The sequence below is a fragment of the Gobius niger genome, assembly GCF_951799975.1.
Source record: "Gobius niger genome assembly, chromosome: 4".
NCBI lineage: Eukaryota > Metazoa > Chordata > Actinopteri > Gobiiformes > Gobiidae > Gobius > Gobius niger.
The window spans coordinates 24,695,626-24,721,150 of NC_136855.1; the positions used below are offsets into that span (position 1 = coordinate 24,695,626).

At 40.9% G+C, this 25,525-nt stretch overlaps 1 protein-coding gene across 2 annotated transcripts in view; it reads left to right on the forward strand.

Annotated features, from left to right (window-relative positions):
- The window catches only part of mdga1 (MAM domain containing glycosylphosphatidylinositol anchor 1), a 151,610-nt gene that overhangs the window by 110,806 nt on the left and 15,279 nt on the right, over nt 1-25,525 (forward strand). For both annotated transcript variants that reach the window (XM_079555928.1, XM_079555929.1), the window contains exons 7-15: nt 117-386; nt 2,326-2,655; nt 3,523-3,819; nt 9,196-9,462; nt 9,595-9,743; nt 19,560-19,740; nt 19,814-19,837; nt 20,961-21,113; nt 22,039-22,200. In XM_079555928.1, the coding sequence (XP_079412054.1) occupies nt 117-386; nt 2,326-2,655; nt 3,523-3,819; nt 9,196-9,462; nt 9,595-9,743; nt 19,560-19,740; nt 19,814-19,837; nt 20,961-21,113; nt 22,039-22,200 (1,833 nt within the window). The remainder of the gene's footprint in view (nt 1-116; nt 387-2,325; nt 2,656-3,522; nt 3,820-9,195; nt 9,463-9,594; nt 9,744-19,559; nt 19,741-19,813; nt 19,838-20,960; nt 21,114-22,038; nt 22,201-25,525) is intronic.

A 25,525-nucleotide genomic window follows, 5' to 3' on the forward strand; every position in this document is an offset into this window, starting at 1 on the left:
GTAGCTTTAGTGCAGCATTTTCACCACGCTTTTCAGAAGAAAATGTAACGTTTCCTTTATTCATTTTCATCATTGCGCTTTAATAACGCTGCGTCTTCCTTTTTCTCCATGTGCAGCCCCTCCGATGATCCGCATGTCAGTGAATGACACGGTGGTGGTGGACCCTGGGCAGGACGTCTTCATCACGTGTGAGGTGACATCGGGCTTCCCCCCTCCCACGGTCACATGGTCCCGCTCTCCTGGGCCCCTTCCCCTCAGTGCCCAGGTCAAAGGTCAAACTCTCATCCTGAGGGCCGTCACCCCGGCAGACGCAGGCTTTTACAACTGTTCAGCTGTCAACAATGTGGGCAACCCAGCACGCAAGAATGTCCAAATGGTTGTTAGGTGTAAGTATTCAGAAAACAAAGATGAATAATAAATTTCTAACACGCCTTATAGTACCCTGCTGAAACAAATGTGTCTTGCACTTTGAAATACATACCATTACATCCTTTTTATTATCCATTTAAACTTATTTGGTGTTTTGCATGCACATAAAGTACATTAATGATATGAAACATCAGAAACATCTTTATAGGCTAGTATGTGCAAAGCTAGTAAAAAATGCCAGGCAGTTTGAAATTAAAATTATTCTTCAGCCAAAAAATAAGGAATACTATAAATATACAATGGAATATTTCAGTGCACAGATTACTTGACAATCCCTATAATTGATGCATGCAAAGTGTTGATTAATCAGGCACTGTAGTCCTACTTACATGGCCATGTCATCTGTCAGTGTAGCGAGTCCACACACTGCTGTCAGGATTTGGGTGCTCCTTTTGCTCTTTTTTACAAAATGCCTACCATTAAATCCAGGGTTTCCCCCTTCTCCCTCCCTCCAGTTATTTTTAGCCTCCTTAATCATCTTTATTCACTCCAATTAGTTAGACTGAAGTGGAAGCAATTAGCAAGAGTCTCTTCTGTTAGTAGACATTGTAGCGTGAGCATATGCCGAATGGGTTTCTCCTGTTAGCTTAATGGTCCTGAACGCGTCATTGCAAAGAACAGGTGGGAGGACGCTCACGCACGCGCGCACACACACACACACACACACACCCACATAGACAGACACACACACACACACACACACACATAGACAGACAGACAGCTCTTGCATATGTTATCGGGACTTTCCATTGAGACTTAAAGCTGCAGGATCATATTAGGCATGGGCACAACCACGTATCCATGGCTCCATCTCAGCAGCTTGTTAACAAACCAAAAGCAAATCTCCTCTGGATGTCACTGGTGCCTGTCTCACACAAGGGTTGTTTTGTATTCAACATGGAGATGTGTTGGGGAAGCGCGAGTCTTTGATAGCCCAAATTAAATGTGACAGTGTGAGAGTTAGTCTTTGTCCTCGATTGTGTTCCCTGTTTTTTTTTACTCATGCACAGCGCTTTAGTCTCTCCTTCTTTGATTGTGTTCTGTACCGTTTTTCTCTGTCGACTCTCTTCACTGTGTGTTTTTTGGTTGGGTCTCTTTTGTTATCTTTCCCTCCTCAAGTTACAAACTCCTCTGTCCATGCTGCACTCCTGATTTGTTTTCTTCCAGTCATATATATCCTTGTTTTGACACAAAAGGGCAGCACGGTAGCAGTTAGCCCATTTGCCTGAAGCAAAGTAGGTACCATGGTTTAAATAGACAGACAGGGTAGGGCCGTCCTGTGGGGAGTTTGCATGTTCACCTCGTGTCACTGATTACATTGGTGATCCTGATCATAAGTTGAAATGGTGCGTTGACATGGTTAGAGCAAAGTCTTTATTATAGCTGCCTGTGATTGTCGGTGGTGTATAAAGCACATAATCATCATCGTCCACCTTATATTCAGAAGATGGTCGAACATAGAGAGAGTTGATGTAGCCTTAGGGGTACTGGGAAAAAAACAAAACAAGGCAACAACGAATAAAAAACTTAGATGTGTTTCTGAACGAGGGGTTAGTTTATGCAACGACTTGGATGATTAAATTAAATTATGTAAAATGTCTTGAAACGCGCATAGGATCACAAAATAATCACGCAAAATAAGTTTAACTTTAGCCTCAACCCCTCGGCCACAAATTATAAGGATGTTGATGTTGTTGGTTTATTGTGTCTTGTATTTGTTGGACCGAAAATACTACAACAACTACTAAATATGTCACTGACTATAAATATTCATCTGTCATTTGTTCTGTGATAATGTGCCCAGAATAGCAATAGAAAATATTTTAAGAGAGCAAAACAAAAGTGTTTATTTTGCAGTAAGTAATGCAGAAACATTCCGTCTGTTGTCTGTTCCAGCGATGAGCAACCTAACCTTCCAGATCACTCCTGACTCTAACAAAGACGGCGAGTCCATTCAGATGAACCGTGACCTGAAGCTCTCGTGTCACGTGGACGCCACTCCCCAGGACAAGGTCAACTACACCTGGTACAAGAACGGAGCTCCGGTCTTTACCACGGACAGCCTCCTCCTGCTGAAGTCTGACCCCGACATGGCCCCGGGCACCAGCAGTCTGGAGATTGTGGACATGAAGTTCAGGGACCTGGCTGTGTACAGCTGCGTGGCGAATTTCCCCGGCAGCAGAGTGCCTGAGCTGCGCGTCGACATGAACATCTCTCAGAACAGTGGTGATTACACAGGCACACAAATGTTTCTGTGGGCATACTTACTGAATATTTCGAAAATGTATGTCCAGGGCCCTCACGTTTTGATTGGTTGGGTGGGAAAATCAGGGGGGCGGGGGGTGCTGTAAAAATTAAGGAGGTTTAGCTCACCAGGATAATTACTCATCTTTTTATAAGTTTGAAACCACGCGGTGCACTGTCATTTCCCATGACACTGTTTTTGTGCATGGGTCACTGGAAGTCGGAACATTTCAGGCACTGAGGCTAGTTAACGCAGTACTACGTAGCTTGTTTATCTTAATAAATCCTTTTTGTGGTCCCTCTAGGGGTAATACAAGTATAAATGGGATGATTGGGGGGTCTTTCATCTCCCCCTGGTGTCTCACCCTTGCAATACACACTAATGGAATCACGAAGAAGAAGCTAACAGGCTAACGGGCAAAGCTAGCTGTGGGCTAGCGCCACTTAAACAGTATATACAGCCAAGTTTGAGTGAAAAAAAAATCTCCATTGTGTAGTTGGATGTACAATATCCCTCTTTCCCTTTGTCTTTTCTGTCAGCGTATTATTAGTATTTACTCTCACGGACAATTAATGAGTAAAAATACGCAATATGCTACGACACCTGCAGAGACGCTTATGGCCTCTAGAGGAATGAGGTACTTAGTACAGCTTTAATGCAGATGTGAGAAGTTCGAATCGTGTTAATTAAACACTCCCTGCTGCAAATTAAGTATTGGATAATTGTAATAATTGTTGATTGAAGAAATTCATAAGGTTTGCTTGTTTGACTGTAATGTGTAGCAATTTTTCCAACAAATATTTTTCCACTAACTTTCCATTAAAAGACTTTTTTTTCTGTCTCTCCAGTATCTCCCCCTGTCCTGTCCTTGCCCCCTGGTGGACAGGTGGTGAGTGTGCGAGAGGGCGGTAACACAGATCTGGTGTGTTTGGTGGATGGTAAGCCGCCGCCTCCGATCCTATGGTCCCGTCTGGAGAAGGACCTTCTGATGCCCAATGGGAAGTCTCAAGTGGAAACTCCGGATGGGCGTTTGAGGCTGAGGAATGTGAGCAAAGACATGATAGGAGTGTATCGCTGCCAGACCGCGCCCTACAATGGACTCAACATCAAGAAACGAGAGATGAACGTGCAGCTAAATGTCCAGTGTAAGTCAGAACTTTATCACTATGAAAATGTCACTCACCCAGAGCATGACAGAGGCAACAAGAGGTCGTACAGGTGGACGGCATGTGTAGGTAATCGAGCAAAGAGGCTTGCGCTAGTAAATACTCTGAACCTGAATATATGTATACCCATATTTCCAGTAATTCTAGAGGTTTTCAAACATTGTCAACGAGACTGTTTGAATCAATGATATTTAACCTCTCTTCTTCTCGCTCATACTTCCTAAGATAAGACTGCGTAGCAACCAAGCCTTGACAGACATTTCTACAGATAAGATAGGCAAATAATCACATCCTGTTTTATCACTACTTGATATCACTTCAAAAATGAGGTATAAAAGGGCCTCACTTTACCTGGATACAACTATATATTCAGCTTACTTATTTTTTCGCAGTCAGAAAATCAAACACTGGCTTTGAAGTTCAACTGAAATACTTAGCTGCGTCTTGTGTGATTGTATGAATCTTTAATGATCTTAGACAAGCTGGAATGTGGTTGTTATGACAGCAACACAGTGAAGAAGGCAAAAGAAAAGGAACGTATCAACTTGGCGGGTGACACAAAATAAGTATGGAAGCTGTGTAAAAAGAAATAAGCAATGGAGTAGTGGTTGGATGCATCGAAATCGATAAATGTGTCGCGTCACGCCATCTCTGCGCTTTGGGTAATGTCAGTGAGTTCTGCACAATGTTGTGTTTTTGCCATTGCACATGCACTCTTTTTTTTTTTTTTTTTTTTTGCCATAAATGTGGTCAGAACTTCCTTAATCCCACTTATTGCACTTTCACTAATTCGAATAGTCTTCATTTGCATTGACAAAGGCCTGTGTGGGAATGAGCACCTACCAGTTTCACCCAAGCCCCGAACAAAGGCAGCCCTGACCACTCCTCTTTAGAGTTCAAATAGACCTCCAGCCTGTGTGTCTTACAAGAGCAAGAAGAAGCTTCCGCAACTCAATCAATCCAGCCCAGAGGACAGTAAATGAACATCTCTACAACAATGGATAGTTCCTGTGCCATTGAGAGCCTGACCCGCCAATATTAACCTCTTAGTTCCTTCTGTATCCCTCAGCGCTAGCCCAGCAGCTACCCGGCCCTTGTCCAGGAGAACACTGTGTCCCAAGTGATTATATGTCTCTTCCTCATGGATGCATTCTCTTGTGTTTATTCATCACATCTACTCCATCAGATGCCTCCACTTAGCGCTGTTGATCAATCCCAGGAAAAGATCATTTTTCATCCCAGATTATAATTAAGTGGATATGTCCCTCCCTTTTTTCTTTTTTTTTTACCTCACATGTATCCCTTCTTTGCATGCCCATGGTGTCATCTTCCCCTCGGAGCGGAGTGACTGTTCTTCCTCATTGCCATTCTCATCATCATCAATCAGCGAGTTGCCGGCCATGAGAGGACCCTTCTGTCTTGTCACGCGTTTTTTTTTTTTTTTGCTTCCTTCGCCATACACACTCCGTCTTATAGTTCTTTCACACCACACTTTCCTTGTCATTCGTCTTCTTTATTGTCTTTCTTCCTAAATAGGTGTTTCTCTCGCACCCCCAACCCCCCCGCTCTCTGAGTCTCATGTAAATTGATTTTGCTGTTGTGTACTGTAAATGTTCGGCTTGGTCAGTGTTGCGTTCTTGGACGGATTCCATTTTGCCGCGGTAGATGAGAGTGATTTGTTGTGTCTTTACATGGTTTATGGGCTTATGACTAAGACACATTGCGGCGGACTACTCTCTGAACTTGCAATCTGAAAACAAACACGATGATGAAGCTGTGAGGGGGTTGACTTAATGCAAATTATTACAAGACATTTTTATGCATTTTATTGACTGGTTTTATGTCAGTCAGTCATTACTTTATGACTATCAAGTTGAAGAACCCCATTCCTACCACATAACAGATGTAACAGGCTATGATGCATTCGATGTTTTAGGCAGTAGATTCTTAAAACAAAGGCATGTAATGTTTTTTGAGTCATTATCAACTATATGATTATGAATTGTAACAGTTTTTGCTCCCAATATAGTGTTGTCAGTTTGAATTACAGTGGAAAAGAATCCAAGGAGGGTAAAACTGGCAAATGCTTTTAACTTACTAATGAGCACAATTAAGCAAAAGATAGACTCACAAACAAACTGGCTGCTAAACAGAAGAAAGGAGCCCCTCGTGGCATGTCTCTCCTGTGTCCTCATGTTTTCAAAGTCAAATCAACGTACTTATGCGTATGTGTGTCTGATATGTGACCATACACTAATCAGCCTGTGGGATTTAACCTGTGGCCCCCAATCTATCTCTCTGTCACATTGGAGGCAGCCAGACAGCTTGTGCATAAGGTATGCGTCGGTAGTAAGTATTGAGTAGTGCACCGATACATATGGAATAGTAACATAGTCTGATGTTAAGATGCAGGTGTCAACTGCATGTGCGGCGAACGGGTTCTGGTTCAGAATAGAAATGGAACAGTGTTAGAAAAAAAAAAATGTGTACATAAATATTAATGCTCTTCTATATTTATAATCAGGTTGAGGATTGAAGTTCTGAAATATTTGAAAAATAATTTGGTCATAGTTAAAGCAATACTAAGTAACTGTTTAACTTAATAAATCCTTTTCATAGTCCCTCTGGGGGTAATACAAGTGTTAATGGGATGATTGGGGGGTCTTTCATCTTCCCCTGGTGTCTATGGCCAGAAAACCAAAATTGCAACTTGACTTCCACCAGACCGGAGCAACCAGTACATGCTATGGCAGGGGGTGCCCAAACCTTTTTGTCTCCACTTTTTTGTCTTTTTGTCTTTTGGGCCAAAATGAAAAAGTGCCGCAGGCCAAACACGGCGATGTCAAGCACGAAACACATATAACTGCAAATTACATTTGCATTTGATTCTATCTATGCAAATAACATGCTATATTAAAATAAATGGTAACTATGGCAAAAGCCTAGTTTTAGTAGAACAAAATCAACAATTGTAGCAATTTAGTGCAAAATGTAAAAAACAAACAAACACCTGCATCTACAGCACCTACAGTAACTTTACCTCATTCGTTAACTCAAAGAAAATGACACATTAGATTATTTTGAAAGTGTCAGTTCAGCATCAATTCTTTTATAAGTCAATTTTTAGATGTACTGTTGTCGATGTTAACAACCTTTGCAATAAAAGTTGGAAAACTGAAAGTTGATGCTACAACGCTCTGTAATTGATAAATACCAAGACACCACAACAGTGTTTCCAAAAGGAGTGAAACAGCGCCCCCAATTTGACGATGGTGGTCAAAAGTGTGCTGCATCCATATTTACCATTGAGAATGAATGGAAGAGAGTTTTAACCACACGCACCTCAAAAGTAGGTCACTCTCTGGCGGGCCAACAGAATTGTTTCGGCGGGCCCCACTTTGGGCACTTCTGCGCGATGGAATCACGAAGAAGAAGCGAACGGGCAAAGCTAACTGCATGCTAGCGACACTTTAAATAGTATTTACAGCCAAGTTTTAGTGAAAATAATTATTTCCATTGTGTAATTGGATGTATAATATCACTCTCTCCCTTCGCCTTTTCTGTCAGCGTAGTATTTACTCTTACGGACAAGTAAAAAGTTTAAAAATCGCAACTTGTTACGACACCTGCAGTTGTGCTTATGGCCTCTAGGGGCAAGAGTTACTTAGTTCTGCTTTAAGGCAGTAGCAGTTGTAGAGGTTTTAGTTTTTGTTCTTGTCCTGTCTGCTGTTCTTGACTGAGAAATCTTGCAGATAAATACATGATAGAAATGATAAAACAAGATTTTTTTTATATAGCGCTTTTCATACACAAGTGCATCACAAAGTGCTTTACATTTAAAACATTCTCGCCCGTAAAGCCTGTGTGGCACCAACTCACCCACCCAGCCACCCACCTGGCATGCTCAGATAAATACTATATAGGACTAAAACAAATAAATAGATCTCAGCTGAAAGTTGAACTAAAAAGGGGGGTCTTGAGCCTAGATGTAGCCTTGAAGTACTGTGTGCATTACATGTATCTTAAAATATAAAACAAATTGCTAAATTAAAACTTCAACTGTATTATTTTACATTGAAGAGATGCATTTCCAGGATGTGTCCTTGTTACTTACCTTCTCACCTGCGTCTCTCTTCTCTTCTTCCTCCGCATCCTTCCGTGTCTTTATCAGTCTAATTTACAGACATAACATTGATTAGTCTATAATTACACATCTGTGTCTGATAAAGCTGATTCATAGGGGACTGGAGTCGCGGAGCCTCTCCTCGGGGGGCCTTAACATTAGATCTCATCACCATTACTATCCTGCTCCTGCCATTAGCATCTTGTCTATTATCTTCATGATTAGCCAGGGGTGAAGCACGTGGGCTGTGATTTGTGGCGGAGTAATTTGGCTGTGTTGTGCGTCGGCTGACCCCAGGGCAGAGGCAGAAACAGCTAGTCAGTTATTAGCCAGGGAACCACACGTCGCACTGACAGGTTAATTACGGCTGGTTATGTTAGGTTAGCAGTACAGCAAGATGGCCCTCTGGCAATTAACATTTTGTTCAGTGTCAGATCAGGGAGGGAAGCGCTAAGAAATGGAAAAGTGTGGTGATAAGCTGGAAATATTCAGGGAATAGTATATGCTGTTTCCTAAGTCATATTTCAGGTGGCCTCATATATATGTAAATGTAAATATGCAACGTCAAATCTAACAACTAGGAGGTGCCATATGTCCTGTATCTCTTGTGATTTGACCAAAGTCGTTCTGTTATTGAACTTGCAATGGTAAATATATACAGAGCTTTTGGAAGCTCAATTTAGATACACTGCTCAAACTATTTAAGGAAAAATGTTGTCTTAATTCTTTTGAGCAGCACATATATAGAAAAGGAAGTAAAAGTAATGGGCTGATAATACATTCCAGCTACACTGAACCAGTTCTGGGGTGCTGCAATAAAAGGGGGGCAGATATTCGTGCTTTAACAATGCCAAGTAATAATAATAATCTCCTTGCTTAGACGCCTGGGCCCCCACGATTACTGTACATGTGTTACCTTCTCTACAAGAAGTCAGGAACCATGTCTTAACTCTGTGACTGATGGATTAGTCAGTCAGAGAAAGACAGATGGAGATTTAGGAGGATATTTAAGTGTCTCCGGCATTTGAGTGATGCGCTCCAGATAAACAGATGTGATTAGATTGACACCAAAATTGCGGAAGAAATTATTTGCTGTGAACCATATCCCAGACACTACTGCTTTGAAGAGAGAGATAAATCAACAAACAACTAATCCTTTAACTAAGCTTACGGATAAATACATTCTTGACAATGTGATGTTGCGGTAAAAAAGCTTTTCAATTGTGTTTCAGATCCCCCAATCTTGGACCCAGTGTATCAAGATGTGCGCTCTAGGAATTACCAAATGGTCACTCTGAGATGCACCGTCCTGCGTGCGAACCCTCCTCGTCTCACGGACATCCGCTGGTTCCGAAATGGAGATTTCATTCGAATGCCCATGCCGGATCTGAAGGAAACCCCAGAACTCAAATTCAAGCTCGAACCCACCAACAATGGCTCTTACGAGTGCAGAGTAAGCAACAGCGCCGGAACATCCACATGCACTTTTAATGTCTCTGGTGAGTCAACGCATCAAGGCAGAATACGTCTACTTCTACTTACGCTCAGCATCTCCCATGTATTTGTATATTTGCTTATTTATTTTGGAGGTAGCGAGAGAGTAATGCATTTTGGCCCATGTATTTCCACAGCACAGCCTTACAACGCAGAGTTCTACTTTGACACTCCAAATCCGGTCCGGATCCTGAAAGGAAATAACTATTCCTACAATCTGCAGTGGACACAGAGAGACCCAGAGGCCACGGACCAAATCATCGGCTACTGGATAAACGTACGCAAGGTAAACTTGAGAAGCCATGAGAAAATCTTGTCCGACTTGACTTTGACCATGGCAAATGTCTGTCTTGTCAATGTACAAATGCTGAATCACCGAGTGGCTGGCTGAGAACTCATTTTGGAGCAAGCGCGAGTGGACCGTCTGTATGCACTTCAGTCTGCAGTGCTAAGTAAACACATGGCTTTATGAGCTCAGCCAGAGTCAAGTGTGTGTGCAGTCAATCAATGGCCATGTACTCCGCTGAATTACAACTATGCATATCGTCTTTCCTCATTGCTCCGTGATTTAAAATACACCAATGCTGAGCATGTTACTCTATCTACTACAGAGCGTCACAACTTGCAGAATCTAGATAATGACATCGATATCTAAACATATACCCTTTTTACTATGACGGCTAGTGATTGTATGTATATTATAATTGAACATACATTATTTAGTATGTTACCTCTGATCCCTACTGATCATGCACAACTTGTTATCCCTCCTTTTCTCTAATACACTTCTCTATTTGTTCCATCGGCTTATATCCCACATAACCGTGAGAATTGTTCTTAGACTATAGACCTTTCACATAAAATCTCATCCCAGCAGCAGAGTTTTTGCTTTGGCTGCCAAAAAGCCATAACATTTTTACTCTTGACATTGTAACCGCGACTTAAACCCTGCAGCTCTTGACTTCTGCTGCTGTCAAAGGGGTTTCACAATAAAAGACAGAAAGTGGATGGCTTTTGAGGTGGTATTTTTAAATCTTAAATTGAAAACTCAGATGACTTCCACTGTTGCTGTTGTGCGAGCCTTAACCTACAGGGATGGTTGCTTGTATTCTTATATCGTATCATCAAATCAAAAGTTCACAGTATAGGTGCTGGATACTGCAAAATAGTGCACATAAAGTAGAGATGCACTGATCCAGCTTTTTTTGCTACCAATATGATACCGATACTGGGGTTTGAGGATCTGCCGATATCCGATGTTTACCGATACCAAAACACTGTCTTAAAGGGACTAGATGCAAGTTAGTAATTTTTACACTCACTACTGCCACCTCAGGCGTAACTGCAGGGTCTATAGCTTGCGCATGACAGCACCTCGGACCCGAATTAACACCGTTTTGAGTGACAGTGCAGGATTTTAAAGGCAGTTGCGGGTTCTTAGCTTCAAAATATATATATACAGCATGTTTTTAAGGTGTTGAGAGACAAAACTGGTATTGGATATTTGTATACATTCAGATAATAGTTGTATTACTGCCCCCTGGTGGCTAATGGTCGCATGTGGTACGTTCTACCCATAGTCCATTGAAGTACCAGACATGATACCGATACCCGATATCGAATTTTTTCCAGCATCGGCTCTGATATACAATACCAGTATTGGATCGGTGCATCATATAAAGATATAATGCAACATATTCAAGACCTTTGAGTACTGTCTGTCTGTTGAACTGTAAGTTTAATGGTTTTGTATAACTGTACAAGCCTGTATGAACCTTGAGTTAGATTTACCTGTAGTTACATGTCCACCTTCCTCTCAGTTACTTTCATTGTTCTTGGACCTTCTTGGACTCACTGCCCATAAATCCCTGCATCCTCTAAAGCCCTTGACATTAAATTGGAAACCCCTATTAACAGAGTGGCCTTAATTCACCTCTCTGTTGTTCACAGATCTATTTATAGATTAGTGTCCCTAAATCACAATACCAGAAGGAGAATAGTGAATAATACAGCAGAGAGCATGTTCGTGTGTGCGTTTGTGTGAGACAGAGGAACAGAAGGAAACGCCGGGTCTGCCAGCTTGCTTTAGCGCGGATGAATAGCTAATTCCCACACTACTTTAAGAGTTGGCTGCTTACCTTATTAAGTAAGACTCATGAGACACACAGAAATGAGCAGTGGCCATTCTAAGATAAGATTGCATGTGCTGAAAAGGATTTCTTTTTCTTTTGTCTCCACTATTTTCTCTAATGTCTCTTTTGGCAATCTACAAGTGCAGCCAGAATAACTTTGTGTTTGATGCTTCTGAAGTAGTGGTAATAAATACGTCTGCAGGGCTTTTTTTTTGTGTGCGTGTGTGAAATTGATTTAATGCATTCTGAAGATTTTCCTCAAACTCGGTTAAAGTCAAATTGAGTTGCTGTGTATTTTACCTGCTGTTTTTTTATGTATGCTTCGGAGACAGCCAAACAAAAGCAAAAAGCAGATGGCGTGGCAGTGAATAAAAGAGTGTGAAAAATATAAATAAGATGCAAATGAAAGAAAAACAGCCGAACTCTCTGGTTCTCTGGAGTATTAAAAGGAGTAGGAGAACATTTGAATGCAATACTGTCTCAATTTCACAAGCCATCTATTTCAGCAGCACTTTCCACAGCTCATCCTCTTAACGCCCTGACACTCTTTTTAGCACATACAAAATGATGCACGGTCTCGGCGGAGATGTGCACTCTCATACACTCACACACACACACACACATGATGTACACACACGCATAAACACACAATGTTATAGAGAGGATCGGCTAATCAGGCCATCTAAAGAGAGCCCCCTCAGTATCAGCTCTTATAGGACCACTTATGTTGCTCATGTTATTTTCTGGTTTCCATATAGACCAGATGTAGGCAAATTGGTTTGAAGGATTTTCTTTGTTGTCAAACCTCCCAATTGTAGCCCAAAGTAAAGCACCACTTTTCACAAATGCCAGGGGTGAACATCATATATGACTAAATGAGGGTTGTTGCGCCAGCTTAAAAAAATCTTTTAAGCGTTTGAAAGCATATTTCCACATTTTTAGAGCACAAAACCAGGTATTTGAGCTAGGATTGTGTAATCATATTTCTTAAAATCATAATCCCAACGTTGCCTGCCCCTTTGCTAATGTAGTAAAAATAAATAAATATAGACATGCACTGCAAAAAGTAATCTTGAAATAAGTGAATATCTTATCTGTCCATGGGGCAAGATTTTTACACTTAAATTAAGAAAAAATATCTTATTGCGGTCAAAATTAGATTTAAAAAAAAAGTCATAATTTACTTGAAGCAAAAGTGTTGTATTAAATTACATTAAGTAAGTTTAGTGTAAATATCTTGCCCCATGGACAGATTTGTTGAAATGAATTACACAAACTAAGGACAATTTGACTTATTTCAAGAGCATTTCACTTATTTCTTGCTTTTGCTTTTTGCAGTGTGCCTCTTCAAACGGCCTCTGTAAAGTGCTCAGACAATCAGATTCAATATGTGGACATTTCCGCAGCTTACGTGACTCATTGTTGACCATTACTTCAATCCAAGTATCAATCCAAATATATATATTTTTTTCCATCTTCATCTGTACAGCAAGACATATAGCTGTTTTAGTTAGTTTTTTTTCTCCCTCCTCACATCCCGTCTCCATCTGTTCTTTTGTCTGGCTGTACCTCTACCCGCCTGGGTCTTGCGGTTGTTTGTACCATTTACACAGGGAGAGTGGCTGCACCTCACGTCTCAACAGCAGCTTCCTTTTCTGCATGATGGGACACAAACACACAGTCCTATTATCATATATATGAGGAATTAAAAATACCCACAATGAATTAGAGTTGTACATGAATCCTTGCGTATGATGAATTATTTATGTTCGAGTAAAACATTTGTTCGCGCCAAGTCATGCGCGGAAGCCCACACATGCAAAAATGACCAACTACTCCACTGCTAAATACTCTGGAGACGAAAGATTAAACTCCATGGACACTTAAAAAGACAAATACCGTCTGAGGTTGTATTTGGAAAGGTGTTCTTATTTGTTTAGTCTATTGTTTTGTATAATAACATAGCAATAAATGATATGCATGCATTATTCATGTATTCTGTATACGACTTAAGCTTGCTATCACACCAGGTCACGCCAGAAAGGCTACACACGCATAAATGACATCTTGTTCCCTTTCACACCACTAAACCGCTATATCCGTCATGAACGTGAGCCATTAATCAAAGCATAATAGAAAAATTAACCCAGCACTTGTAGTTAAATGCGGCCTGTCAATCAGGATTTTCTCAGTCGCGCTTTCTGTCTCACTCTCTCGCCCCTTTCACACTTTCTTTGTCTCGTTGTCTCCTTGTTGACAGTGGAGCGGACACAAGTCCAAACAGAGTCTGGCCCCGATTCATGGAGGCGTATGTGGCAACGATAGGGATAGCCGTGCACACACGTTACACATCAATCTATCAAGCCCACACCTTCTGCCTTTCTACAGCGTTCTGCGTCCGCCAGTCGTCTCTCATACCATCCCTACTCCACTCACTCAGGCATTGCATGCACTGACCTGGTAGAGAGGAAAGCTGGCTGTCAGCTCTGCTTACCAATGACCCTTATCAAACTTTAATTTCAATTTAAATATGCTCTTCATTAGTTCATCTTATGCTGACAATGTACTGTCCATGTGCCTCGCAGCCGAAAGTGACACTTAGACAGACGGAGTTAGAGAAGAGTTCCCAGGCGCTTAAAAACAAGCTCAGATTCTCGTGCTTCAGACTAGTTTTTATTTTCCTTCCAATCCGGCTCATGATAATAGAAATACAAGCTAAAAAAATGATTATATTTTTTATGCATATGCCGTTTTGAATTTTGAGCCCCCCAACCATCTGTAACCCTCTTTGCACGACCTTACATTGGTAAGTAGCACAGTTGCTAGTGCGGGTCGTGTCATGGAAGATTGGGGGTTGAAGGTGTGAATGGGGGACTGGTTCCTGATGGAGCTAGACAAACGCTATATAAGTAGAGACAATTTACCACTGATAAATCTGAACCTCTTCACCACCTGAACTCATCCAGAGCTCATTTACCCGCAGTTTGGCTTTTCCCAAATGTTAAAGCTTGACAAATAAACATCAAAATAGCGACGACAATGACGATGCAACAAAAAAGCGACAAAAAGTGACAAAAACATGACAAAAAAGTGACAAAAATGTGAAAAAACACGGCAACAACGTGACGAAAAAAAAGTTATGATCACTTTTGTAGGTCTTAGCTTTCATATGAGGCATTACACTGTTGCTCTCCAGTTGAGAAGCTTCAAGATTTGAGCAATACCGAGCTAGGGAAAATGCGCTTGGTTCAATCTTGATACTTTTACACCGTATCAAGGTTGTAAATGACAAGTAAACATGTTTTTTTTTATTATTGGTGTAACGCAGCAAAACGCGTTATCCCTTGTTATCTCTGTCCCTATAGTCACCATCCTATTACCATATTATTACTGTGCTGTAAATTTAAGTACATTAAGTGTTTTTTAATATCTTCTTATGATCCTAATGTAGAACCATAAAATAGGCTTGTCAGTTTTATTTGTAGAATTGCGTATCTCAAGACCCACCAGGCATAGAAACGTGTAGAGATAGAAATCCCACATTTACCAGTGGTACCATGATTTTTTTTTCTTTAACAAAAACGCAGGGGGCTACCATTTATACCCATCCCACACCAGCAACCTTTTGTCTTTCTGTCACACACTGCCCTTAAAGCAAGTTTGCTCATTAGATTTGAGTAGACAGCAGCAGTGAACATGAAAGCTGAGACTGGCAATGGGTCCTAATCGAAAGAAGCAGCTGACATGTTTATGTAAAGCATTTTTTTAATAATTATGTATGTGTTTGGCTAAAAGCTGCATGTTTTTAGTGAGTATTATGCTAATGTGAACAGCCAGTGAGCACAAACTTTCCGGTAATGTTTATGTTTGAAGTCATGTTTGAATACCTGAAGGCCAAGACCAGCCACGCGGGGTCACCGGCAAGTCCAAAGTCTGGATAATGGGAGAAAATGTTATGCCCTCGTACTGCAGCATACAAATCTGATGCCTGGAGGCCGATATGTTTCAGAAAAGTTATTGATCAAGAAGAAATTCAGTTCGCTTGATGATGAAAAAAAAAATACATCAATGCTTTTATAAGTATTCATATTTTCCCTAGGCTAATTTCAATATCAAACCAATTAGCCTACACTTGTTCATTAAAATTAAACATATATAAACATGGTGGGCCAGATTTTCTAAAACAATACTTTGTTTTTGATGTATTAGCAAAATGAGGTCTTGTTCAATCGCCCGTTGTGATATGATCAACTTTAAAATTTCTCCATATTTTTTCTGCTTTCCAGGCTTATTCCCCAGTTTGCCGAGCTCCTGCTTCCACAAACACTATCCATATTACATAAGCTTTAGCCTTTCCTTCCTGATTTACCACTCATTAGCATGCATTGCTCATACACTGTGAGCATTTGTAAATGTTTGTATGAATAAGTGCGTATTGGAGTTTTACACTTGCTGTTCACAATAGCTGGCCTCAAGATCTACTGCCTTCACTGTGACACTATAGAAGTTCTTGCTTATTGCTCCTTAATACAACAAAGTTTGTGTTTTGTGTGATGGAAAAAACCCTGATGTAATTAGGAAAATAATCCTAAAGGCATAAAGCCTAAGATATGTCACACAGAGACTGTGAATTTGGTTCTTAAAAAAACCCAGAGTGACAAGGATGTTTTACAACTTGTGCAAGGAGGTGCAATATATCGGACTGGCAATGAAACAAGTACAACCAGAATGGCAGTAAAATGTGCAACTATTAGTGGCATGGAGCCTGGCTGAGAAGGAGGGACGTTTGTGCATTTGTTGCCAGCTCGTGCGGGTGGCACTGGGATCAACAGTATTTGGAGATGAACCAAATGTATCCCACTGTTGGCAAGCACAGAGTGAGGCGCCGTGGTCCTGTCAATACACATGATCGCTTTAGACGAGAGAGTACAATCAATGGCAATTACGGCGTATGGTTTGAATGTCACTGTGCAGGAAGATCTGTAAACAATCCAGGACAGGACAGACAATATGAATGTTGAATGAAATTTGACAGCTTGAAATTACAAATGCAATGGCAGAAGGAAAGGTTAAAGGTTAAAGAGACTAGACAGAGTTTAAAAATGTTAAAAGCATGTATCTTCTACCACACACTTGCTCCATCAATGTCCTAATGTGTAAAATGAGCCCAGACCCATTCACCACAACTGCTGCTCAAATCCTGCACTGTCACTCAAAAAGTTGTTACTTCAGGCCCGAAGTACCGTCATGGACAAGCTTAATATAGAAACTGCAGCTACGTAAAAGACCTGAGGTGGCAGTAGCTTACATCTAGTCCCTTTAAAGCAGTACTAAGTAACTTGTTAACCTTAATATATCATTTGCATGGTCCCTCTGGGGGTAATACAAGTGTTAATGGGATGATTGGGGGGCTCTTTCATCTCCCCCTGTGTCTCTGTCCAGAAAACCATCCTTGAACAGGCTAACAGGCTAACGGGCAAAGCTAACTGCGAGCTAGCGCCACTTTAGCAGCACTTACAGCCAAGTTTGTGTGGAAAAAAATGATCTCCATAGGCTATATGCACAGTTTCCCCACGTGACGTCTTCCTGGACAGTCAGCCAGACGCAGCACTTCCTGTCGCTGGTCGTTTACGTTCACAATTAGCAGGTTCCCACACAAAAATAGCGATAGCTCAGGATCTGGTTAAGGACAACGAGTTACTGATGGACAGTCACAGCAACGTATTACAAACATCATGTTCGCTGTGAATCCAGCACCCAAAGGAAACGCCAGCTGTCGTAAGGTAGGAGCTTTTATCTTAGAGCTAAAGGCTAGTGTTGAAAAATGATAATATAACATGTAAACAAGTAAATATTATTTAAACTACTAACAGGACGATTCTTTTTTGCGCAGGCTCGTTCAAAACTTTGCGCTAGTTTTAATTTTTATTTTGTTAGCCGCGTTAGCTTCAAGACAAAAACATCCACCGTTATGAACACGGAGGTTTCCTCCAGTGAAGTCGTTGCGTCTCACGTAATATTTTTTAACCTGCTCCAGTCACATCCGAACTTTTACTCGCTGTCCTTTACCAAATCTTAAGCTATTGCTTCATTTCTGTGGGACCTGCTAATTTTTAATGGGAAGAGATGACAGACAGGAAGGACAGCCTCTGGCTGACTGTCCAGGCGGAAATCACGTGGGGTCACTGTGCATATAGCCCATTGTGTAATTGAGTTGTGGCACAATGTACAATATCCCTCTCTCCCTCCTCCGCTCTGTCAGCGTAGTATTTACTCTCACGGACAATTAATGAGTAAAAAAACGTAGCATGCTAGGACATCTGCAGTGGCACTCATGGCCTCTAGGGGCATGAGTTACTTAGTTCTGCTTTAAGGTATACTTTATTGATACTTTATAGCGTAGGGAAATTTGTCCTCTGTCTTTGACCCATCCTTCGCTGCCGCTGGGGTGACCCGTTGGTGACCACAGTGCAGCGCCTGGGGACCCATCTCTAGATGTGGAGCCAAGCTGATGGTCAGTATCACCTGGCTGGAGGATTCATCTCTTGTACATGTTTTTAGTGGTAAAAGTACCCAAAAGAAACCTATACATACATGGGGAGAACATTCAAACTTCACAGAAAGGCCTCATTCGGGAATCAAAATAAGGACCTACTAGCTGTACAACATGTAAAGCATAGAGTAAATCAAAATGACGTTACTCTCAAATCTTTGGTGCTAGAAGATAATAATTCAATACAGCAATATCAAATATATATGTACACAGAGGGGAGCTTTCTGACCGTTGTAATTATTGGCACAGATCTGGCACAGACTCCGCAGTCACAAAACATTTACCAGGAAGTGATAATCCGGTCATCTCGCTCCTACGAAAGCCAGTCATACGGGCCCTGTCCAGATCATTGCTGAGCCAAAAAACAACAGGGAAGAGCATAGAAAATCTTGATTGTCCGATGGCCTTTACAAGTTGGGCTAGGAGACTTGCAGCTGGTGTCTCTCCCTCCCTTAGTATATTATAGAAGACTTCTATAATATACTAAGGGAACAAGGGATTTAATATACTTAGTTTATTAAATAGTCAACTTTAAACTTTCAGATGATGTCTTGTTTAATAAAGTAAAGTAAAACGGTAATTAATAAGCAAAATAAACTGCATTATTAGTACAAAATATGTCTGTAATAATTATTATTTTAAGTATTATATCTAAAATCATTGCTTCTGTCCATAATTTAGAAATTGCTTGGTGCATTTTTATTATATTCTAAAACCAGATCTGCTCATTGCAAAGGTGTGAACAAGCCTAAGTACAAATGGCGCGCACAGCTCTGCATGCATTACCTGATAATGGTGTGCTGTGGGTGTACTGAGCGGTGTGTGGAGTGGCTGACCTAATGCATTAGATTGAGTTCACTGTCAGGTCTTTAAGTAGCTTGGATCACACGCAGATACTCAGCTAATGGATCCTTCCCTTTGTGGGTGGAATAACACCGCCATGGCTCCATTAAAAGTGCCACGAACAAAACACCAAAAAAAAACACCGTACTTCTCTTAATACAGGCTGAGAGACAACGACTGGTCCGCCTGAGCTGTTGTGTTATTTGTAATACCGATTTTCAGTGCACTGATCCGATCGCTTTCAAAAGCCACCCTGTGCATGCGATATCTACCGCTACTCATTTAATCAGGAGAGATTTATGTATATGTGCATATTTTAACCAAAAAGTAGAATAGAAAATGATTTGGCTGGATCTGGTTAGGAAAATGCTGTATACTCGCTGGTGCTATGGTGAAGATGAAGTCAGGTAGTTGAGAAGCAATTCTTTGTTGATTTGACTCGTTTCTTGAAGGATGGGTAAAATGCTTTGGACAATTTCTCTTACAATAAAGTCTACAAATATAGTGTCCAATAACGGTCATTTTATTGATTTGTTAACCTGTTCACTTTGTTTGTGTATGTGTCCAAACGTAGAACAATCAGAACCTGTGGACGAAGCAGATTGACCTAAAGGGTAAAGAGCCAGAGAAGGGAGTGCTGCTGTCCTATGCCATCACAGACCTGCGGATTCCACTGACCTACGAGGTCCGCCTGGTTCCCATCACGACCTACAGCATTGGGGTCTACGTCAGCCGCATCATTCAGTATTCAGAGCGTGAGTGTTTTTCTCATTTGAATAACGCAGGGCATGTGGATTGGATTTTAATTGATGTGTCTTTATTTTACAGCCTACACTTACCCAAGGCCTTCAGGTAAGAATCTGTCTTTGTGACATTGCAACCATGTGTTATTGTGACCTCAAAGTGATGACAAAGGAGATTAAGACCTCTGGTTTAATTTCAATGCTAATTGAGAGCATATCCTTCAAACAGAACCAACACGGCGAAGAGAACAAACTTTGCCCTGGCCCAGCTTTGGTTTTTGATTAAATCTGGTTGCTATGGAGCAGACAGGAGAGTGCAGAGCAGGGGCAGGATATGTGAAGAAGCTTGTTCATGACATTTTAAATGTCATGAAAGAGTGGTCATAATTGGACGAAAGGAGACTGGTTAAGGACACATGGAGGGAAGAAGGCTTACGTTTTTTTTATATAGACTGCCTTCACATCATCTTCTGTTCAGGCTCTTCATTATAGGCTATAAAAACTTGCTCTGTCTTCCTCCCGTTGTATGTCAAGGCTGTCTGTGCCAGTCTGAGCTCTTTTTCTCGACCAATTCTCATTGTCTCCTTCACCATCTCTCCTTCTTCACTCAATTGCATCTTGTCTATCTTCTTCATTAAGAGACACACAGCGTTTTCTGGCAGGGATGACAGTTGGCTCTTCTGGGGTGAGGCAATTAAAACAACAGCAGATTGGAGCAGACTGCGAAAACAACAGTGCAAATTGAAAGCAGCACATGTATTGGAACGGCATGTGAATGGTAATAGATTAGGTCTGCTCAACAAAGGAACACACACACGCTCTCGTCCCGGGGAGCAGTGGCCATATGCATCTGCAACACACTGTTGGATGTGCAAGTCCAGAAACTCACGGATCTGCCTGTGCAAGATGCTCACTTGAGTCAATTATCATTTGGGTGTCTGATAATCCCTCTGCTCTCCAGATGGATCTGAGAAAAGGTGGCAGCTGCAACAAGAACAGCGACAGTGTGTTTCTGAACCAGCTCGCAGCTAGAACAATCACAGAACAATCAGTGGAAAAGAACCAATTCATTAAAAAAGAATTACAAACATTACAAGAAAAACATATATATATATAACTCATATTTTGGTTCAATAATTGCTCATTGTTATTTTTAGTTTTTAGTTGAAGAAATGTAAGCACGTCTACCGTAACTGAATTACAGATGGAAATGTTTGCCTCTTTGGTTGCAGATCATGTCTGCGGTTTTGAGGACGAGCGGATATGCGGCTTCTCTCAGGATCGAAGCGATGTTTTTGATTGGACCAGGCAGAATCACCTGTCACAGAATCCGAAACGTTCAGCCAACACAGGCCCAGACACTGACCGCAGTGGAACTAAAGAGGGTGAGGGAAAACATCAGTGCGGTGTATGGAAATTCATACACCATTTTGGCTGAATTTAGCTCATCAATAAAATAACAGTTGGAGGAAACGATGATTAACCGTGTAGCACCTAAAACTGACATTCAAACGAAATAAGAAGGAGTTCGTCTTGTCTGTATTTACTTAACCTCCAAATATGCCTGACGAATGTAAGATAAGATTCCAAGCATTTGGTAGTGGTTCGAATGTATTTACACCTTTTATTTGGCAACTTTTAGTCAAAGCAAAGCAGCATTTTCTCCATGGAGACAAGTGGCCCACAGTAAAGGCACATGTTTGTTATTTTTCACCACTAAAACCACCGGGGATGAAGTAATTGCTTGTGTTTTGTTAAATGCACTAAGCGAAATGTTTTGCTGTATGGCTTTAAACTCTTAAGAAAAAGCAAAACAAATAAACAAAATTTCTGTAGCAGTTATTTGATTGCCATTTACTGCATTACCTTGTGTTTTCCATTGCCTTATAGGGGCTAGATGCAAGATGGCCATTTTATACTCACTACTGCCACCTCAGGTCATACGTGTAACTGCAGGTTCTATATTAAGCTTGTGCATGACGGCATTTCGGACCTGAAGTAACAGTGACTGTGCAGGATTTTAGAGGCAGTTGTGGTGAATAGGTCTGGGCTCATTCTTCCCATTAGGACATTGCTGGAACATGTAGGAGGAGGATAATACACATTTTAAACACTGTACAGTCCCTTTAAACTGATGGTGTTGTATTTCCCCCCAAAAGTAATGCAATCTACTCTTTAATGACTGAACATGTGAATTACTTTGTAAACTGTCCACTAGTCCAAGCCTCTCTTCATATTTGACATGGTTTTATTTTTAACCTGACCCGCCTCTGACACAGATAACCAAGAGCTGTCTTCGTTTGTTTCCAGGCTACTACATGTACATCGAAGCGTCACGTCCCCGGGTACAAGGGGACAAAGCCCGTCTTCTGTCACCACTTTTTAATGTAACCTCTGTCAGGGGCCCCAAGGGTTCTGGCCGCGTCCCATACTGCGCGTCCTTCTACTACCACATGAAGGGCAAACACATAGGTAAGTACTGGGAAGTAGTCACAAAAATAATAGAAAAACCTACAAAACTTTGCTCCACTTGCCCTCCAGACATGTGTTGAAATTAGACAACGGTATATATCCACTCACTTCTGGTACTGCTGGGGTTTTTTGGAATTGCGGTGATCTTTGACCTTTTTTGCGAGAACACGTCCTCCGCAAGTTCTGTAGGTGCGAGAGTACAGTGGAGGAAAAAAAAAGAAAAAAACTAGAAAGGAGAGCAGGGAGAGTGCAGGAGTATTACCAAAGTTGGATTTGTGCTTGCGCTTGGTGCTGGAAGGGGGCAGTGGGGGTGTGATTTATGGCGGTGGCAAGACACAATCAGTCATTGGGGGGAGCTGTTCATCATAATATGCTCTGTCACACCACAAGAATGCATACATCTTGTAGTCCCCACACCTGCACACACAGGAGCAATGGAGTACAGTGGCCCAGCATACAGTATGTGAGGCTGCAGGGGGAGTGGTCAGTTCTTAACCTCCAGGGGGGAAAATTGGGTTGTTATAGGTGGGAAATAAATGATGTCCCATGTTTTTTAATATATTATTATTATTATTATTATAGGATTGTTTTTACAGTTTTTACCCAAACAAATACTGAATTACATCTCAGTGTTAAATTCATAGGGGTGAGTAGGAACAGTTCTCAAAAATGTTGGGGCTACAAAAGGATACAAAGTCTAAATCATTGTGATAAAATAGGTGTTTATATCTCATTGGGACTGCTTGGACTTCAAATCCTCAAGATTTGCAGAAAGTAGAAATTTTTAGTTTTAGCTTGCTATAAAAAAACTATATGTCGCCCTTTTTTTTCATAGTTTGGCGGGGGGTGCGACTAAAGGGGAGACACAACAGGCAAAACTCAATTTTTTCAGTTTCAGGTTTTGGGCCAAATTGGAAACAAAAATGATATCTTATCTTCACAATAACATGTTTAAATATTGCACTGATTCAATGTTTCTCCAGAGATTCACATAGGAAATCATAATTTCAAGGGCCTTTTTCTCAAAAGGCATTTTTCTCTCATTATTGCGACAACATCTCCACAGCCCCTACAGACTTCAAATTTTCTAACCTTGGTTTGAACAATATTTTGAAGTTTTCTCAGAGGGATTTTTCAATATCTAATTACCTAGCCTGATTTATTGACCAATCAGGCAAAATTTCACTTTTTTTTCACTCAAAAACAGCTTATTTTAGATATATATATAAGATATCCCAAATCCCCTCTGAAAAAGTCTTTGTAACAAATTTGGCAACAAAATAAACTTGAATCTGCCTCAATCCGTTATTCAGATTTTGTCGTTGAAAATATGGGAAATTTTGGGCATTTTTAGGCATAAAACAACTTATTTTTATATGAAAACATAAAATGACAGAAAACCTGCACTCTCAGATTCATGTCAGTAATCTACAGCAAAAGTTTCAAATTGATATCTTTAAATTTAATTTTCAGGTAAGAATTGTCCCTATTCACCCGCAGTGTCTCGCCTTATACTCAGGTGCGACTTATACATATCAAAATATATATAATTTGATGTTTGTTATTTTAACACCGACAGCCGCCAGTGGGCGCTCTACCCTTGTGCACCAGTATCACTCCTGTACGGTTGTACAATGACAAACAAAGCACTTACTTTACTGTACCACTAAAAATAAAAAAAATAACTGTGAGTGAGCAAGACGCCTGTGAGAAAGTGGCGAAAAGTAGAGGGTACTCTGACTGCAATGAAAAAAACAACAAAAGGTAATAGCGGCTAAAAGGTCAATGGCCACAGCGGGAAGTTTGCAAATGGGAGCTTGAACAACATGATGCCGGGAGAGGCCTGTCAACGGTGCACTTACACCTCCATGCTCAGATAGTTGCCATGGCTGGTGCGAATTATACTCCGGAGCGACTTATATATGTTTTTTTTCTTCTTCATTTACGTATACTCCGGAGCGACTTATATCTGTTTTTTTTTTCTTCATTATGCATTTTTTGGCTGGTGTCACTTATACTCCGGAGCGACTTATAGTCCAAAAATAAAATAAATACGGTACATGTTATTGCATTCTTTCACTCATGCTGTAAAACAAGCTTTAAAAATCTTTTCTTTGGTTTGAGGTCTTTCCTATATTTCACACTTAACAATGCTGCTCCAGTATCACAGCATTTGTTCAATCTGTTACTCGTACTGCCCGGCTCTCCTCTCCCTCCGCTCGGCTGTTTTCTCAGTCTGCTCCAATCTGTCGGCGCCTTAATTGCCTTACCTTGGCAGATCTCACACTTGTGCCGTGAAACACAGGGGGACTCTTAATGACAGAAAGAGAAGGGATCAGACAACGGAGAGGAAGGAGGAGTCGCGCAGCCTGCTCTTTAAAAGTAAACACATGAGGTTAATGAAGAGACCAAGGAGAACAGGAAGACTAACGCAAAATAATATGCTGAGAATGTGAGTGGACATGAAAGACAGAAGAGGAGGAGGACAAGCGAGAGCATCTTGTTGTCAACATGCAGAGCTGGCGAGCAAATAGGTACAATCTTATAGAACTCAGTATAAAACTAAAAACTAAAATTAAAAATATCAGGCTAAAAATGTATTAATGACACAAATCAATTTGTTTTTCACAACTAAAAAATTAAAGTTTGAAGTGTTCAAATATTCGAATCTAGTGATGTGGGGGAATATTTACTTTGTACATGGAATCAGCCTGTAGGCCTTGTAGGGCAAGAAGCAGTGCTGCTGTTTTAATTGGGCTGTCTGGCAGCCACAATAAGCAGGTTTTAATTAGTTTGTATATTTGGCATTGGATGGTATTTTGCAGCAGCAACTCATGTTTGCACAATGCCATTGGCACAAGCTTACGAAGCCCGCTGGACAGTTTGTTTCTGACAGACTGTGGAAGGATATTTAGAGATGAACAGGTTGTTCTTAAATAAACTGAGAGCGTACATGGACTATTATTACGTACATTATAGTATCATTATATGAAGCAGTTGAAAACAAAATTGTTTTATTTTACAAACAATGTAGGTGAAGGAGAATCTTACAGATATAGACTCTGTATATATTTGGGAATATATCATTTAAAAAATCACAGCAGCAACTATTCTAATGCAGATTTGTGTCTCATGGAGTATTTCACAAATAAGAAAATTAAAGTGCAAGCCTAATAGCAGCTTGCATGTTGCTGCTGCACATTTCTGTCCTTTAACTCCAAGATAATTACATTGAGCTGTACTTTTACTGCGGCCCCAATGACACTCTCACCAACACTTTCAGCTGAGCCCAATCAATAGACTGCTTATCAGAGTGTCTTCCCTC